The following is a 20,394-nucleotide window of genomic DNA, read 5'->3' as shown; positions in this document are numbered from 1 at the left end:
AAGGAGAAATGGATTCAGAGCGATTCAGGCATCAGGGTTCTCACAATTACAGTGATATCAGCTATCTGGGGACCTGTTCCAGACAGTCCTGAGGATCCGATTTCACAGGCAGCACCATGATGCCTGCTTGCAAATGACAGCACCAGTCTCCCACCTGAATTGATCGAGCCAGACGTGATACGGATATCATCTAATCTGTTTAAAAAGACGGTGAGACGGGCAGAACTCGGCGCTGCATTTCTTCTCCTCCACTTGAAGGGTTCTTTCCTTCTTTTCAGTTTTCCTTTTTTTTAAAATCCTGCTCTCACTGCCTCCACCCCCAGCATGACCAGAGTCAATTCTGTGCTTTACTTTGTGACCTTATGCTCTCCTCGATATTTGAAATACGTGTGGACTCTGTGCATCCTGGGGCATCACCTGGGAGCTTGTTAGAAATGCAGAATCTGAGCCTCCGCCCCCAAACATCTGATCAGAACCTGCGCTTTAGCCAGAGTTGCATTTACACAGACTTCTGATCATATGTCTCTTCAATTCTTAAACTCTATGCCTTTTTCAGCTCAGGATCTCAGAGGTGGGTGCTGGGGGATGGGAGAAAATCAAAGTTATCCAAGTTATTATGAATAAGAAACAATGCTTGAAACCAAGAAGTAGAAACTTAAACTCTATTTGTATCATCATATCAGTACTCTAAGACAGTTGGTATCATTCACATTTTTAAGAATGAGGAAATAGACTCAGAGAGGTTAAGTCACTGATTTTTAGGATAGGCAGCTAATTACTCAGAATTGAATCTAATTCTGTCTATCCCTAGTTAACTAACATCTTTATTCATGTTGATTTGAGATCCTGAGTAAAGGTGGGGTTAGTATAACATTCACCCCTTTCAGGTCATTTTGGCATTTCAGGTAGTATTGCCAGTATTTTAACCACAAAGACTGGATTTTCAGGCATCAAGAGAGAAAGAGAGATATGGACACCTGTGCCTCCTCCATGCCCCTGAAATCACACTATGGCCTAATAGACCTGTGGGCAAAATTAACCTTGACCTAGATATTTAAACAATGCCCTAGGCCTCTTCTCTGACTAAGACAGCAATAGATCATTGAGAGATACAGAATAGAAACTTCTGGTATTTAACAGGAGCCTTGGGACCCTGTTTCAATGTAGACAAATCGAATGTGACGACCCTCTCTCTATTCAGCCAAGATAACTGCAAAACACAATGATTTTAAGAGAGGAAGAACCATGAACACTTTTGCTCCCTAATAATACAATTCTTAAGAGCTTCTAAACATCAACATTCAGCAAATTGAGAGTGATAGATAAACCCACGTAATTGACGCTTTACTTTGCTTCTGATAGCCAGTCACTTCCTTTGAAATGCCAAGCTGAGATTATTTCTAAGTAGCACTCTGTAAAATGCTAGCTCAAGCAATCACCTATCTGATACCACTAATACTTTGCAAAGAGACAAGGTCTTCAGTTTGCCAGTTCACTGAATTTAACTTAAAGCATTGTAACTTAAAAATACAGTAATGCAACTAAGAGCAGGGTAATTAATGACATACATTTGTTTAGTGATGACAGTTTACCACTGTATTTGCAATGAAGGTCACACACAGATGGAAATAAGTTGTATTTGAATAGCATATTGTATAGTGGATATTTTTGCTTTGTTTAACCTGGAATGGTTAGATAGAGTCCACTCAATTCCTTTGTTTAAAATCTATCTAGAAACTTCTCACTTAAGACATTGTGGAAATGGGATGCCTGGGTGGCTCAGTTGACCTGCTTTGGCTCAGGTCATGATCCCAGGGTCCTGGGATCAGGTCTTGCATCAGGCTTCTTGCTCAGTAAAGAGCCTGCTTCTCCCTCTGCCTGCCCCTCCTCCTGGTTGTGCTTTTACTCTCTCTCTCCCTCTCTCTGACAAATAAATAAATAAAATCTTAAAAAAAAAAAAAGACATTGTCTAAATGCCATTAAGAAGATGAGTTAAGGGTTATTGAATCCACCATATGGAGTGAAAATGGTAACATATAACCAACCTCAAGAAACCAGAAAACAAGAGTAAATATAAACAAGCAGTTCATCTTTCTCCAGGATTCCTGTTGGGATGCTCCATATTCTGTGGTGGTGACTGTCCTGGGGCCCCTTTTGAGAGTCTCAAACTACACTTCTCTTAGACTTGTCTATGCAATCACTTACTTGTGTCTGGACTTTATTTTGCTAATCAATGTACATGTTTGATAAAAGTCCAGATTTTATAAGAGAATCCATGTCATTTGTTTGCTAAGGACTTGCTTCTAATCAATCCCTTCCACAAAAATATTCAGAGCAATCGGTATTATCCCTGAGATATCTCTGTTAGGGTAAATTTGTGTGCAAGTAACAGAAAACTTGCTAGCTTGGAAGAAAAACCTCAGTAATGTGAAAAAAATATTAAGTAATCGAAGTTAGGTGCATGGAGGTTGAGAGGTGTCCGTACTTTTGTTTCTTGAACAGCATGGTAGTTGCAAGGGAGTTCACCTTGGAGTAGTTTATTAAGCTAAATATTGGGTTTGTGAGGTTTTTCTGTATCTGTGTTTTATTCTACTAAAAAAAAAAAAAAGGAATACATATTACCCTACATCAAAGGAAATCCTCAGTGAGCACCAGGCTCCAGGGCTGGTGGATTCAGTTCAGCAATGCCATCCTCACAGCCCACATCTTTCTCCAGATAATAATACGCCCACCCCCATCTCAGCCAAATTCAACAACATTCTGGGAAACAGAAAGCATGGAGTCCTAATGCTTGCTTTTAAGCCATCAAATTCAATTCTTCAGAACAGTGGCATGCTGAATATCACCTCAGAACTTGTTAAAAAATGTAGATTGTCTGGACTTAACCCGGACCTGCTGGACCAGGAACTCTGGCAGTGGGACCTAAGAACCTCTGTTTTTCCAAGTCCCTCGACTGGTTCTGATATGCTCAGGTTTGAGAACCATGGAGTAGAGCTGTGAGACACTTCCAGGACCCAAGTCTTCCCAACCACTCAGCTTTCACATCACCAGCAGTTTTTCTCTGTCCATTTAGCCATAATCTGATCATATGTCCACTCCTGGACCCAATCATTGTCAAGGGTGGTGGAATTACCTTCACTGGCTTTAGACTAATAATCTGATAGGGAGTGAGAGAATAATTAATGAGGTTTCTTCTCTCTCCTGTGTTTGTGTGTGTGTGTGTGTGTGTGTGTGTGTGTGTGTGTATCTTGAGCTGTATCTCCACGATTTTGGAGGGTTACACAGCACATATTCCAGCCAAAGGAGTAATTTCCTAATGGGTTGAACTGATGCCATAATTAGTTTTTGGAACCCAAAATGAAGCTTTTTGAAGTAACAATTAAATACATTTGTATTTAACCATTTGGGGGTCTATGTCATAAAACCTATGAGTAGACAAATATTATCTTGATCCTTGATTCTTGCTAGAGTGGACACTGAACTATATTATTTTTATAGAAGTAGAGAAATTACTTGCCCAAAGTCACAGAGTCGAAAGTAACTCTTTAAACTCAAGCACCAGATTTAGACTGGGCACTGTCTTTCAAACAAAACTGCCCCAGGAAGCCAAGATAAATGTAATATGTGAACTGTGCAAAAAGTATGCTGTTCATGGAGAGAGAAGTTTTAAGTGGTAATGCCAACAATATTAGATTTGCAGGTTTAAATGACTTTCAATTCCATGGCTCTGTTTTCCCTTCAAAAATCTTGGGAGTGTCACTTTTTTCTCTATATGCCTAAATAGGAAGAGTGTCTTCTCTTGCTCCTCAATCTTTTATATTGCTTTGCTCATGGATGGAATTCAATAATTATATATCCATTAAATGAGGAATAAATAATCCACTAAAAGCGCCCCCAGGCCTGAGTACCGATGCGTAGAGTTAAATTGTATTGATCTGACAAATTAAATAGAACTCAGCTTCGACCATTTTATAAGAGAAATTCTAGAGCAGTACTAGACAATAGAAAGTTCTGCAAGGATGGGATATTCTTTAGCTGTGCTTTCTAAAAAGGTAGCCACTAGCTACATGTGGCTATGGAAATGTGGCTAAGGCTACTTCAGAACCAAAAGTTTAAGACAAGCTAATTCAAATTTAAAGAGCTACATGTGGTTAGTGGCTACCACCTTGAACAGCATAGTTCTGCAGTCTTTTCACGTTTTATATACACGACCTTCTCACCTGAGTGTTTTTATGTGTATGTGAATCAATCCTTGGCCTGCAAGGGGCATAAATGTGAGATATCCTCCTTGGGACTGACCTCCAAAATTTCCAAGCCCCAAATGCCCTCCTGCTGATTTCTCTCACTTCCTGTATAACTTCTGAACTGTGAAATGCTCAGCTTGATGTACTTTTTTGATCAATGAGGTCCTTAATGGCTACACTCTTCACAAGGGAGGTACTCACTGTAGGACACCACAGCTATCTGAGTAAAGAGCACTAGAACCCTTCAGAATAAAACACAGCTCTCTCCGATAAACACAGTCACATGGGTGTGTGTACAAGTGTACACACTATAGCAAGTGTTGTTGGAGCCCATATCTCATGGACCTCCCCACTTCCAGTACAAGGACATATTAGAAGCTGGCCTGTCATGGGACTTCTGATTCAAATTATTTGTGGGGGAGTGACTTCTGGAGACAGGTTGTGAGGGAAGGAGAGGGGAAAGCTAGCAAGAAACGTGGTCTCAACGGAAGCCTTGCTTCTTCTAATGCCAGGAGGAGGTTCTGGACCACAGATTGCACCACAAGTATCAGCCACGTCTTGAGACAACGGGATTGACTTTAGGAACTGTGCAGCAGTCCATCACTGGCTGAGATGAGACCAGGAAGTGGCAGCTTCCTGGGCAAGCACACTTCTGTTTGGCTAATGGTAGATCTCTGGAGAAGGGGACAGACAGTTCTAGTTGTCAGCCTGCATCCACAGTTGGAGGATGAATCCATCAGCTAAGGAAGACCACAGGAGAACACTTAGGAGACCTTAGGATCTCCCCCCAACATTACCACTTTCAACCCCAACACCTACACCTTCTTTTCTCTGAAGTCTCTCTCTCCCCCTGCTGTTATTTTCAAGCAGTATGGGACTGAGTTGTTATATTTATGATTTATGATAACACAGTCTGGTAATAGAACCCTAAGTTGCATCCTGCACTGATGGGATTAAGCTCATCCATAGGAAGGCTCGCTTGCTGATGTGCCAACGATTGGCTCTCCTTCCTTCCCTGTCTCAGCTCCATCTGCCTAACCCAACTTCCTGGGGTCATTTTCCAAAGAAACTGTTGACACTCCAATCCATGTTTCATGATTGACTTCTGGGGAACCCAGCCAAGTCACACACAGAGAGCCACTGTTGCCCCAACATTACTCTTGAGGCAGCCTCATTTATGACTGGATCTGAATCAGACCCAGACTCTCCCCTCCTTTCCTGAGTCTCCTCTTATAATCTCCTTTGGTCTTCTCTGCAAATTGGCCTCAATAAGTCCACTTCAGGGTTTTTGTTTTGTTTTGTTTTAAGATTTTATTTACTATTTATTGGATAGAGAGAGACAGCACGAGAGAGAGTGCACAAACAGGGGGAGCAGCAGGCAGAGAGAGAAGCAGGCTCCCCACTGAGCAGGGAGCCCGATGTGGGACTCCATCCCAGAACCCTGGGATCATGATCTGAGCTGAAGGCAGACATCTAACTACTGAGCCACCCAGGTGCCCCACACATCGAGTTTTCCTACAGGTTTTATCTGTTTTGAAACCCACAGGGTGTTTGGCCAGGTTCCCACTTTCTTTATCTTCAAAAGGCTCTTCAGTGCCTGAATAAATGCGCAGGTAGAAGTGAGGGAGTCCTGGACAGGGCTGGCCTGAAATGCCCAGGTCCTACCATACTTGCCCAGTAGCAGAAGGACGATGATGCCCAGGCTTCCAGACAACATCCCCACCAGCCTCAGAAATCCCTGCCCAGCTACAGGTCCTGCTATAAATGGATGATAACATCTCTGTACATGGAGGTGTAGGAAGCCCTCCTGAGTGCTGTGTGCAAGTTTGTGAATGTTGTTATCACTCTTACCCATACTGTATAACATTAAATATTTATGGAACAGTGTCTCTGCCTTTCTCATTACCATCTCTAGGTAGTTTTGTCCCTGAAAAATCTTGAACCTTTGCTTATATGGGCATGAAATATTTAATAATTAATGATGCAACCAATAATTCAAGCTCACCTCCCAGTCATTGGTGACAATGTACCTGTAGCTTTTGAGAGTCTTGTGTAAATCTGGGGGAAGGCACGTGCCTAAGGAACCTATTCCTTGCAGGAATTATTTTAGGGCTTTTAAAAGTGACTGTGTGCTTCAAACAGAGTAGGTGTGAAAATGCTGTGTGTATGTGTGTGTATGTGATGATTTTAGTTCCTGTTGGTCTTGTACTAAATGGACTCTTTTTGAACAATAGTTGTAAAATTTTGCTGAGCAGAGGGCTATATATAATCCATCTTGTGTTCATTTCCAGTGTGTGACACCAGTCAACTCTCATTTCCTTTTCTGAGTTAGAAGTGGAAATAAATGTAGAAACTGAGGAATTTCTCCATTTTCTACCAGTTATTCTGTTTCATGCTTAGAGCCTCCCTAGCATGTGAAGAGAGGAATAAGCATCATGGTATAAAGGACTGAGGAGGTTGCTGCTGGGAGTCGGAAGATCTGTTTGTCTTGTCCTAGTTTAAACCTTGTTTAGAATTCTCCATAAGGATCATTTCTAAGGCTTGAAGACCCTGGTCCCTGTTGGAACCTCAGGTAGGGATGAAACATCACAAGGACTGGGTTGGAGAACAGTCTCTCACCACCATTAGTTGGTTGACCCTCTGGGGCTGCTTTATTCTTTCATAAATGGAAATTAAAAATACATTGCTGATTGCTGTGGAAATCAGGTGAGATATTCAAAACAAAATCTGAAGTGTAAATTATGTTTCTTATGAGAATCGCTATTTTGGAAAAGAAAAAGAAGCACAAGGAAGGTTTTCTGTCCATCCTGTTTGGAGGCGGTATTGCTGAGTGGTTAAGTTTGGGCTCTGGGTCCTGGTTTTATGGTTTCAAATCCCCTGTTCTGCCACTTACTAGTTGTATGATCTTGGAAAAGCTGTCCAACCTTTCTGGCCTCAGTATCACCACCTGTAAAATGGGCGTAATGATATCTATCATATAAAGCTACTGTGACGATGACTGAGTCCATGTGTGCCAAGTACACAGGGGGTTGCTGAGCACTTAGCAAGGACCATATGTCAGCTAATCGTGTGTATGAATGAACACTCCAAGGTCGTGCAGGATAGGTGTGATGAGAAGGAGCAAAAGGGTTAACTGGGAGGGTAAATAACTATTCAAGTAAGAGCTGAGGTGGATATTTCTCAATTCACAGTTTTTCAGATTTCCTTGCCAATTGTTAAGTGTGAGTTTAACTACACATCTGTGTTTGGTGTGGGGACTTGGGGGACAGATGAGACAAGGGTGTCCATCTTTAGATCCAGAGGCAATTCCAGGTAGTTATTTTTTGTTATTGTTCCTGATCATCAAAAATAGCATGTTGGATTAAGCTATTTTGGACCACTACATAGATAAATAAAGCAATCCTTAATGGTAAAATATTAGAACTGAATTTGTAGAGGTGGTCTCATCCAGTTTTTCCCAAACCACTCAGCATGCCAGGAACAACTTCCTAAAAAATCGGATTCCCAGGTTAGGCCCTAGAATAAGTTATCAAGGAGAAGGCCCAAAAACATGTACTATCATCTTCACAAACACCTCAAGGAGTTTCTGATGACTGAACCCCTTTGAGAATTTCTCACCCAGTCTAACCTTGGGAGGAGAATAATATCTTGAACCAGGTCTCTTGGCTTTCAGTCCATAAACCCCTTTTCCCACCCTCTTCCTAAAAGTCACATAAGGCAAATGTAATGTTCAGGGCTTGGGCTGTGCTAAAATATAACGTGAAAATCATTCAGGATCCCATGTTTGAAAACTATTGGAAAATTCTAGATGATATTAAAATCTAAAGTTAAGTTAGTTTTCCTCTAAAATTAAAATCTTCCCTTAACTTTTTATTAAATTCTCTTAAATTTAAACTACAGGGATTATGGGAATTGCGGTTCATAGTCATTTATACCTCAGCCACATTTACAGACAGCACTGCCTTAGTTTACACCTTTGACACAGGTATCTGTGTGTCCGTTACACCCCCAATTTAGAGAATAACTCAGAAACAGAAAGCGAGTGTGGGCACGGTATGTGTTTAGAGTGGCTGCAAATAGTATCTTAGGCTTCTCTCATCATTTTGAAAGCACATTTATTGTTTGGTGCAAGGAACAAAATGTTTGCCATAGCAACCATGGCAACCCTGGATGCCTGGTCTATTAGCTGTAATGCAGGGAACATCTTCAACAGCAGGAAAAGAGTTCTTGGCAATTATCACCCAGACAGTGTCCCTCTGTTTTAAGAGCTTAGGTTGAAGCTTTTGGGTTTGGAACATTTTTAACTCGATGTGTTAATGAAGGTGAACAGCAACAATTCTATTTCAGTTAATTTCAGGGTGATTAATAAGCTACGGATTCTACTGTGGGCAAAAGGGAGATGTGATTTTCTTTAGACAAATTTGAAGAAATCTTAGCATTAACTCTCTGTCTTTTGTTTTGTCTTGTTTTGGTTTGGTTTGGTTTTCGATCAGTCTTCTGTGATTCTATGTTTTGCATGGTGACAGGGAGAGTTCCTTGCCATTTTGTTTTCTCTCTTCCATTCTTAACAAAAATTCTTAACATATATGAGGATGATAATAATTAGAATAAATGAAGAAAAAAATCCTAAAACATGACTAGGAAGTCTGGCTGCTGATTATTGAGGATAAAAGGGGAATAGTTAAGGTCTGAGGATTTTGATTTCAAAAATAGTGATGATCACATAAAAAGTCACAAGTTGTCACCAGCTGTTCAATTGCTGTATGTATTCTTTAGGCAATAAACCACATAAATATGAATAATGCGAGTCTCCATTTATGTAAGAAAGACATACTGATAATAGAAAATATGTTATAGGCAAAAAGCATAAAAAGATGAAATCACTCATAGTTTCATCACTCAGAAGAAATACCATACAAATTTCTCTTTGATCATGTTTTAACACATAATATATAGTTTATACAAACTTGCTTTTTTTCACTTAAGGAGAAAGAGACCCCATGAAATGGGCAGGAGGAGAAATTGAATGGAAATACAGAATAGGCTCAAAATTGTTTTGGACTTTTAATTTTTTTTTTTTTGAAATGTAAATGCTCTTCTTAAGCCTCTCTGTCAGTTGTGAGAAGTTGAGAGAAAGTAGTCAGGACTGAGAATTGCGGACAAGTGAGTAAAGACAGAGCTGTTAGACAAAAATGTACTTCCGGCTCTGACATGTCAGAATCTCTGCTCAAATGCCTCCTCCCTATGCCTTTCTTCTTTATTGATTTCCTGGGGGTTTTGTTTGTTTGTTTGTTTGTTTGTTTGTTTTTGTTTTTTTCTGCTGAAAAAAAAAACACATTTCTGAAACTTTTTTTTTTCTGCTACATAATAGTCTTAAAGAGCAATGCTTGAATCCCAACTGTCAGGTGTTCCAAACTTGCTGGATCTCAGTTTCCTGAACTATATAATGGCAACTGTGCTATTTATCTTACAGGATATTATGTATGTTTTAAAGTAGGCTGAATTGCAGTATCAAAAATGTTCTAATCCACAATGTTCTAATCACATCTATGAACAACATAGATGCTTATTCATATTATTATTTGGGGCAGGCATTCAAGTAGACAGATGCTTTCTTTCATGTGATGATACGGGAATCCAACATCTTTCCATATTGTTGTTTTGCCATCAACTCGGGCCTTGGTGCCAACTGCATCCATCAGTCACAGAAGGGGAAACAAGTGGGGAAGAGACCAGTTGGCTTCTAAGTGGCATGTCTTCTTCCTACTCATATCTTGATTAGAGAGAACTTATCTCTGTGCTGTAAGTATAATAGGATGGAGAGCTGAAAATGAAATTAAGCTTCATACCCACCAGAGAAGAGAAATGGATATTAGGGAAATCAGCCATATCTGCCACTGTATCCATGTCTTGCAGAACACTTAATAAAATACATTCCATAATAGGTGCTGAGCATGTTCCATCTCTTCCTTTCCTTGCATTTCAGTCTTCTCAGGAAAGTGGAAAAAAAAAAAATCAAACCAAAGCTTAACAGCAGTTGCTATTAGGAGAGAATCAACACATAACTTGCAGGATGTGCCTATGACTAAAGTAGGGTTCACCTCATGTCCTTCATCTCCTGTGCCTACATGTCTGTTTCCATCAATGAAGGGCTGTCTACACCAGGAAGCCAGGGCTCAGAAAAGTTCCTGATTACCAGGAAGAAGTCCTATTGATTCCTTCTGAGATAGTGAGAAAGTAGACCAGGACATTACTAAAATGATTTTAAATGACATAGGTTGAAATCAAAAGGGATTTATTGATTAAGTCCTCTAAATTGAAAATGTAATTAACTCACCAACTTGATACCCTGAGCAAGGGCTTCACAGAAGTGTTGTTTCCTTCTCATCCCCACCCATGGCATACACATTCTGCCTTTCCAGGATTCCACTCAGGATTTGGAAGATTTGTTAACTCTTGGGTCAGTAAAATTGATTATTGACTTCATTATTACCATGTGAAACAATTAGAGAAGACTGAGGCCACAAGTCTTCCAACTGTACAAGAGCTAATATCGATCTTTTGCAGAGTTCCAGTATATCAAGTAATGGATTTTTAGGGCCCAGAGTCTTTTGTCCCATGTAAGAATGTTCCTGTGTGTCAAGTATACTGAATCCCGTGTAGATCCAGAAACACGGCACACTGTCTCATGTCCCCTGAGATTTTGTGCATGCTGTTCCCTTGGCCCTGTTTGATCTCTCCAACGTTTTCTCTCTTTAACCTTGTTTGCCTGCAGTATGGTCATACTTGCTTTGGGCTTCAGCTGTACTCTCTCGTCATCACTATCTCAAGGCCTTTCCGTCACCTACAGAGATATTCTGTCCTCTCAGCTCCTATTGTACCTTGTGTTTGCCTTTTATAAGGCTTCCTATCACATCAAATTGCACATTTTCGTTTGCATGTCTTTCTTCAGTATCCAGAATGCTCCAGGTGCTCAGAGAACATCAGTTGAATGGATGAGACAGAGTCAAAGATATAGTCAATGATACTTCATCTTTGTATCCACAGCAAAAATATCTGGGCCTTGGTAGAGGGAGGGATAAAAGAGTGGAGAAAAGAAGGAAGGAAGGAGCTCTCAGTTAGGCAAAGGATAGAAAGCATGTTATAAGATTAAGGTTGTAAGAGAATAAAAATAAATAAGTAGTACCGATTGTACTAGGAATCCAAAAAATAGAAACTAATGCCTGAGGAAAGACAGGAAGAATTATGGAAGGGATAGCATGGGTTCGAGATGAATCTTGAACCATGAAAGGGAATAGTGTGGAAGAGGAGAATGGAAATCAGGCCTTGCAAGAACAAGCAGGGTGCTTTGGGGGGTAAAGACATCTTAGCGACACACCATTTCATTCTCTTTGAGAGCTGAAAGTTGCAGCCATAGGGGATGTTACTACAACTCTCTCTCTGATCTTCTTCCAGGAACTGGCGGTTGGTCCCCAGCAGATTCCAATGCTCAACAGTGGCTCCAGATGGACCTGGGAAACAGAGTGGAGATTACAGCAGTGGCCACGCAGGGAAGATACGGAAGCTCTGACTGGGTGACGAGTTACAGCCTGATGTTCAGTGACACAGGACGCAACTGGAAACAGTACAAGCAAGAAGACAGCATCTGGGTAGGACATCTTTTCTCTTCCAATGAATGAATCTGAGATATAATAATGGTAACCAGTGAGCATTTCTATCATTTTCCTCTACTCAGATTGTTGGTAGCTTAATAACTGTGGAGTGCCCATTCAGAAATAATTAGATGGTATATGAGTCCTCCTTCCAGCATGGCTCCAGTTCCAAGGGAAATTAGGATGCCTGTTGCAAAAAAAAAAAAAAAAAAAAAAGTGTTTTCCTCCTCTTCTGGTAACCTGAGTAGCTTGATGACTGGGTCTCAATTCTTCACCTATAAAAACAGAATGATACTGTAAGGGTCTGATTGTTAATGAGAATGTATTGATTTATTGAGCATGTATTTATTCACTCACCTGTTCATTATGTATCAGATACTTTACATACCCTCTAGTGATCCAGCAAGCTCAGTTATGTAATGCAATCAACGTTGAACAATTTGTAAAATCTCAGCCTGAGAATCTGTAGTCTGGTCTGACATTATAGTCACTGTGCTCAACAGCCTCTATTCAAGATTTGAAAACAATTAAAAGGTTTAAAAAGACAAGACAAATACAAAATGTAGAATCATTTCATTATTATAAATAACATCACCTAGGAAGTGAAGGACAGTGTGCTCCAAGTTGTGAAAAAGAAATTTCCTCCCCACCCCACGGTCTAAACTCTTGACCTTCAGGTGTAGTGAAAGGCTGTTTCTAGACTGAGGTGAGAAAGGGAGGCAGAGACACTGAGCAAGAGGCATCTGTAGGAGGCTTCAGAAACTGATGCACTAAATGAAATAATGTGTTTCTTTATGTTGCTTACAATTTAAGGAAAAAAAATCTCCAAATATCTATTTTTTTCTAAATGTACATACTATGTGAAGATGTGGCAATTGATAGACTAATCTGTCTTTCTCATATTCTCCCTACTTGTTTCCCCCCTTAAATTAATGCTAAGTGTGGTTTCAAATTGATATTGTCTATGTTTTTCTGTGTTGGCCCTACTTTGGTTGGAAACAAATTTCTATTTTATGTCCATTGCTATTTGATAATTGTCTGCTCATCAATATTGCTAATTGAAAATAATAGTGAAGTTAGGATTGAGATTAGTTATGGTAGATTGAATCTTGCGAATACTATTATTATCATGTTTATTCTAGGTTGCGTGTATATTAAGTTGTAATATTTACAAGAAATATGGATTTTCTACATTTTAAAAATTGGATTTTAAGGGGTACCTGGCTGGCTCAGTCAGAATAGCATATGACCCTTGATCTCGGGATTGTGAGTTTGAGGCCCACATTGAGGGTAGAAATTACTTAAATAAATAAAACTTAAAAAAAGTTTTTTTTTAAATAGGGCTTCAGGGGACCATTCCATTTTTTTCACTCAATTTTGAAGCCTCCATAAATTTTTACAGATTTTTTGTTTTCTTTTGTCTTGCGTTTAGTTTGAAATGAAAAATAAGCATACCTTCCATTTTGAGGAACAATCTTAAGGTTTTATTTTGACTTGAGAGGGACAAATATATGTGGGGTTATTTATTTACTTTGACATTTTCAATCAAAACTGGTTGTTTTTCAGAATGAATTGAAGTTTTGAATTATTTTGTCTAAATATTTTTATTAAAGTATAACTGATATGCAATATTATAGTCATTTCAGGTATACAACATATGATTCAACATTTGTCTAAATTGCAAAATGGTTATCACAAAAAGTCCAGTTACCATCTGTCACTATACAATACTATTGTCCGTAGGATATTATTGTCTGTATTCTCCATGTAGTACATTACATCCCTATGACTTCTTTATTTCTTAATTGGAAGATTGTACTTTTTGATCTCCCTCACCCATTTTGTCCATACCCCAACTCCCTCCCTTCTGGCAACACCAGTCTTTTCTCAGTTCCTAAGAGTCAAGAATTTGTTTGTTTGCTATGTTTTTTAAATTCCACATGGTAAGCATGTGGTATTTGTCTTCCTATAACTGACATATACTACTTAATATAATACTCTCATGGGCCATCCATGTTGTTGCAAATGGGAAGATTTCATCCTTTTTTATGGCTGAGTGTTATCCGTGTGTGTGTGTGTGTGTGTGTGTGTGTGTGCAACATCTTCTTCGTCCATTCATCCATTGATGGACACTTAGGTTGTTAGCATACCTTTGCTATTGTAAATAATGCTGCAGTGAACAGAGGGGTGCTTGTCTTTTTGAATTAACATTTTCATTTTTTTGGATATATATCCAGTAGTGGAATTGCAGGACCATATGGTAATTTTATTTTTATTTTTTTTTTGAGGCATCTCCATGCTGTTTTCTATAGTGGCTGCACCAGTTTGGATTTTCAGCAACAGTTCATGAGGGTTACTTGTTCTCTTGTTTCTTGTCTTTTTGGTAATAATCACTCTGACAAGTATAAATGATAGCTTATTGTGGTTTTGATTTACATTTCCTTGATGATTAATGTTGTTCATCATCTTTTCATGTACCTGTTGGCCATCTGTATGTCTTCTTTGGAAAAGTGTCCATTCAGATTTCCTACCCATGTTTTAATCAAATTGTTTTTATTGTTCTCATTGAGTTGTATGAGTTCTCTATATATTTTGGATATTAGCCCTTTATCAGATATATGACTTCCAAATACCTTCTCCCATTCAGTAGGCTGCTTTTTGGTTTTGTTAATGGTTTCCTTTGCCGTGCAGAAGCTTTTTAGTTCAAAGTCCCATTTGTTTATCTTTGCTTTTGTTGCACTGATACGAAAATATATACAACTGATGTCAAGGAACTTACAATTCATGTTTTCCTCTAGGATTTTTATGGATCCAGGTCTCATACTCAAGCCTTTAATCTATTTTAAATTAATATGTATGTATATTATAAGATAGTCATCCAGTTTCATTCTTTTGCATGTAGCTCTCTAGTTCTCTCAGCACCATTTGTTGAAGACAGAGTCTTTTCTCCATCATATATTTTGCCTCTTTGGTCATAAATTAGTTAACCATATATGTGTGGGTTTATCTCTGGGCTCTCTATTTTGTCCCAGTGATCTATGTGTCTGTTTTTATGCCAATGCTACGCCATTCTTGATTACTATAGCTTTGTACTATGGTTTGAAATCAAGAAGCATGATGCCCCCAGTTTTGCTCCTTCTCAAGATTGTTTTGGCTATTTGGGTTCTTTGTGTTTCCATAGAAATTTTAGAATTATTTTTTCTACTTCTATGAAAAATGCCATTGGAATTTTGATAGGGATTCCACTAAATCTGTAGACTGCCTTGGGTAGTCTGGACATTTTAACAATAGCAATTCTTCAAATCCCTAAGCATGAAATATCTTTCTTTTTCTTTCTGTCTTCAATTTCTTTCATCAAGGTCTTATTTTTTTTAAGTATACAAGTCTTTCACTTTTTACATTAAATTTATTACTAGGTATTTTGTTCTTTCTGATGCAATTGTAAATGGAATATTTTTATTTTTCTTTCTGATACTTTGTTATCAGTGTATAGAATCACAATACATTTTGCACATAATTGTTATGCCTATGATTTGCAATACTATGTTGAATGAAAATGGGGAGAGCGGACATACTTAGGAGGAAAAATTTTCAGCTTTACACTGTTGAAAGTGATATTAGCTGTGGGTTTGTCACATATGACTTTTATTATGTTGAAATTCCTTCCCACTATACCTCTTTGTTGAGAGTTTTTCATTAATGGATGTTTATTTTCATCAACTCCTTTTTTCTGTATCTATTGAGATGATCATATGATGTCTGGCTTTCACTTCTGTTAATGTGGTGTATCACATTGATTTATTTGTAGATGGTGAATCTTGCATCCCTGTGATAAATCCTACTTGGTAATGGTGTATAACCCTTTTAATGGATTGTTATATTCAGTTTGCTAATATGTTGTTGAGGATTTTTGCATCAGTGTTCATTGGGATATTGGCCTGTAATTTTCTTTTTTATATTGTCATTGTCCAGTTTTGGTATCAGGGTAATGCTGGCCTCATAAAGTGAGTTTGGAAGCAGTCCCTCCTCTTTACTTTTTTGGAAGTTTGAGAATAGGTATTAACTCTTTTACTGTTTGGTAGAATTAACCAATGAAGCTATCTAGTCCTGGACTTCTGTTTGTTGGAACTTTTTGATTGCTGATTTAATCTTATTAGTAGCTGATCTGTTGAGATTTTCTATTTCTTCATGATTCAGTGCTGGATGAAATTCTAGGAATTTAACCATTTCTACTTAGTTGTCCAATTTGTTGGCATGCAACTGTTGGTAGTAGGTTTTTGTTTTTGTTTTTTTGTGGTTTCTTTTGGTTTTGTTTTTTGTGTTTTATAGTCCCTTTTATTTCTATGGTATGAGTTGTAATTTCTCCTTCATTTCTGATTTTATTTGAGTCCTCTTTTTTTCTTTTCGTGGTGAGTCTAGCTAGAGGTTTGTCAGTTTTGTTTGTCGTCTTAAAGAACCAGTTTCTAGTTTCATTGATCTTTTCTACTGTTTTGAGGGTTTTGTTTGTTTCTTTGTTTTGTTTTGCTTTTATTTCTCTTATTTCCACTCTGATATTTATCATTTTCCTCTTTCTACTAATTTTGAACTTTATTTATTTATTTATTTTTTAAATTCCTTTAGGTGTCAAGTTGAATTTTTTATTTGAGATTTCTTTGTTTCTTGAGATAGGCCTTATTGTTGTGAACTCCTCTCTTAGAATTGCTGTTTCTGTACCCCATAGATTTTGGTATGTCATACTTTTGTTTTCATTTGTCTCTAGATTTTTTTGTGTGTGTGTTCCTTTAATTTCCTTAATGATCCAGTAGTAGTTCACTAACATGTTGTTTAATCTCCATGCATTTGTAGCTTTTCTAGTTTTCTTCTTGTAATTGATTTTTTTTAAATTTTATTTATTTATTTATTTGAGAGAGCTTGCAAGTGGGGGAGGGTGTGGGGAGGACCAGAGGGAGAGGGACAACAAGCAGACTCCATGCTGAGCATGGAGACTGACTCAAGACTGGATCCCATGACCCTGGGATTATGACCTGAGCTGAAATCAAGAGTAACATGCTTAACCAATGGAACCATCCAGATGCCCCTTAAATTGATTTCTAGTTTCATACCATTGTTGTCAGAAAAGATGTTTGATATGACTTCAGTTTTCTTGAATTTACTGAGTTTTTTTGAGGCTTAACATGTGGTATACCCTGGAGAATATTCCATGTTCATTTGAGACTGCTGCTTTTGGATGGAATGTTCTATCTATACCTGTTAAGTCCTTCTGGTCTAATGTGCCATTTAAGACTGGTGTTTCCTTATTGATTTTCTGTCTGAATAATCTATCCATTGATGTAAGTGGAGGATTAAAGTCCCCTACTATTATTATATTGCTGTCAATTTCTACCTTTAAGTCTATTAATATCTGCTTTGTACATTTAGTGTTCCTATGCACGGTGCATAGATATTTGTTATATCTTCTTCTTTTGAGACTTTTACCCTCATGTACTGCCCTCTTTTTCTTTTATCATAGTCTTTATTCTAAAGTCTATTTGTTTGATTGAGTATAGCTACACCAGCTTTCTTTCTTTCTTTTTTTTTTTTTTTTTTTTAGATTTTTTATCTATTTCACAGAGGGAGAGAGAGATCACAAGTAGGCAGAGAGGCAGGCAGAAAGAGAGGGGGGAGCAGGCTCCCCGCCAAGCAGAGAGCCTGATGTGGGGCTCGATCCCAGGACCCTGGGATCATGACCCGGGCCGAAGGCAGAGGCTTAACCCACTGAGCCACCCAGGTGCCCCTACACCAGCTTTCTTCTGCTTTCCTTTTGCATGGAATATCTTTTTCATCCCTTACTTTTCAGTCACTATTGCTAAGTGTCTTGTAGATAGTATATAGAGGCTTGAGGCTCACAGAGACTAACCCAAGATCATACTGGTGGTGCTAGAATACAGAACTAAGATTTATTTCTAAATATACATGATTGCAAAACTGTATTTTCTATTTCTCCTTTATTACACTTGATTATTTTTTAAGTTTCACAAAACTGATTTACTTCTCTTACTTTAAATGTAAACTTTATTTGGACCCACTGTTAAGCCCTTTTGTTTTATTCACATGTTGCTAAAGTATGAGTGAGAACACAGTAATAATATCGAACTGTTTCTATAGCAAATGGATGGGGCTCAAACTGAAACTGCATGGCCATCAAACAGAGACTGAGTATTTTACCAAATACTTCATAGACATACGTAAAATCTGATTTGTGGTTAATATTCATTATTATTTCCACAAGATTATGTTGCTGGATGAATAGATTATCTTGAGAAATTTTATTTATTCATTTTGATTTTTATTTTAAATTTAAAGTTAGAAGGGAGATTATAGATTTACTAGAATTAACCCTGATAAAAAAGATGAGAACAATGGCCAAACAAGAGATCTTTTTTTTTCTTTTAAGATTTTATTTATTTATTTGACAGAGTGATCACAAGGAGGCAGAGAGGCAGGCAGAGAGAGCGGGGAAAGCAGGCTCCCTGCTGAGCAGGGAGCCCGATGTGAGGCTCAATCCCAGGACCCTGGGATCATGACCTGAGGCGAAGGCAGAGGCTTAACCCACTGAGCCACCCAGGCAACCCCAAACAAGAGATTTTTATAAAACTCTTTAAATTGTTCTATTTAACTTTTCATTAAAAAAATCAATACTTAAAAACATCAATATCAAGCACTGAATTAATTAAGGATGATGTATCTTGAAAGTAGAGAATCTGTTGAATGATACTTTCATGTGGTCTTGAAGATCTTCAATTTTCAGATGATATGGAGTTTGTAATGCTTTTTAAAATTGAGTTAGCAAACAATACAACTTAGGACATGTTGTGTTTGGGATATCAACTTACCAGTACTCAAGAAATTTGTTTTATTTTATAAAGTTCATTCAGAGTAAGAATCCTGAAATATATCTATCTATACAATGTACAATATCAAATATTCATGCCCTAAAAATTCAATTTGAAGACTTTCTGATCTGGCACTGAATGGAATGTTCATGAATGAGGTCGCCAAGCAGCTGCTTAGAAATGAATCATGATTTATGAACAGGCCAGAGTTCTCCACTTCACTAAATAATCAGGTGTGAAGGTCTCAGTGACAAACTTTGTGACAATTTTAGAATCTTAGTAGATTTAAAGTCTTTTTCAGGTTGTCTTGAGACATGCCACAAAAATATAAATATAAGATTCTAATTCTGAGCAGCAACATTTGCATATGTTTGGTAAAGTGGATAAATATATTTGGAACAAAGAAACCTCTAATTAAATCTACACAGACCAGAGTCCCGTTACCAGTCATTTGGAAAGATAGGCCGATAGAAACACTTACTGTCCCAAATATATGTATGAATTACTGCTTCAGTTCTGAGTCCCCTCCTGTATGTGTTCAAACCCTTAATGAATCCGCCTATGTTTCCCACATACAGCATGTAAGTGTTCTAAAAACACATTGCCCTCTTTGTGTTTTGACACTTTCCTTTTTTTTCTGATATTTTTCTCTCTAAAATTTCAAAGACAGCCACTTGTGTTTGTGTTTTAATATATGGTCTCCCATTTTTAAGTCACTTTATCCACATTGCTCACGTTTGTGTACAAGTCAGTTAGGATCCTTTCTTCTTCTCACCTAAGAGAATGTCTCCATCTTTTGATCTATTATAAAATTTCAGGGAAATTTTCACTTGTCTTTTTCTTGAGGTCTTTTGCTCCCCCCACCATGTTTCTGGGTAAATCAGCTGTGCCAAGTGCATTAGCTATGGGTGCAAAAGCCTTATATGATGATTCAATAATATTATATGTTTCATTTTCAATATCCTTTCTGATGGCAATTTCCATACCCATGCCGGCTACAGAAGCATATCAGCGTATTCCAGCCAATGGACTCACAAGTATTTAATAAGTTCTTACTAGGACAGGACAAGAAGCAAGTGCGAGTATCTTCAAACCATAAGGTAGGCTCTGCCAGTTCATGCTAAAAGCGCGTTTCACTCATCTCAAAGTTAATTTCCATTGTCATAGCTCCCAGATTCCACCACCCTTCACCACATTTCTTGGATGTAAAAGATGATATATATCACAATTCTGTTACTTTTTTGCATCCACGAACTTCACCCACAGAAACCCACAGTGTAAAAAAGACAAAATCGAAGTCCCCAAAGTCATCTTACCCCTGATCTCCAGGCCCCCATCTCAACCATGTTTAGTTTATAAATAAAATTCTTTTTTATGGAGGCATACTGGATAAAATGTTTGCCTTTTCTGACCGCTTTACACATATATGAAAGTGTTCACCAAACTCTTTCTTTAATTCAACTCTAAGTCCCTCCTACTTACAGACTTTAATGTCACCTAAAAACGTAAGTTTTACACTTCTCCTACTGTGTTTTATTTATGATGATGACAGAAAATAAGAACTAGAATCAATCTATAAGAATCCAAGATTTTTCAAATTCCTCTTTCTTCTAATTATTTGCCTAT

General features: G+C 38.0%; 1 protein-coding gene across 1 annotated transcript in view; it reads left to right on the top strand.

The window, feature by feature from the left end:
- CNTNAP5 (contactin associated protein family member 5) overlaps positions 1 to 20,394 on the top strand; it is an 811,336-nt gene that overhangs the window by 177,303 nt on the left and 613,639 nt on the right. The window contains exon 3 of the mRNA XM_080798228.1: positions 11,700 to 11,893. Within this exon, the coding sequence (XP_080654354.1) occupies positions 11,700 to 11,893 (194 nt within the window). The remainder of the gene's footprint in view (positions 1 to 11,699; positions 11,894 to 20,394) is intronic.

The sequence above is a fragment of the Martes martes genome (genome assembly GCF_963455335.1).
Source record: "Martes martes genome assembly, chromosome: 3".
In the NCBI taxonomy this organism is placed as follows: Eukaryota; Metazoa; Chordata; class Mammalia; order Carnivora; family Mustelidae; genus Martes; species Martes martes.
Note: the sequence above shows the minus strand (reverse complement) of the source record. Positions and strands in the feature narration are given on the sequence as shown.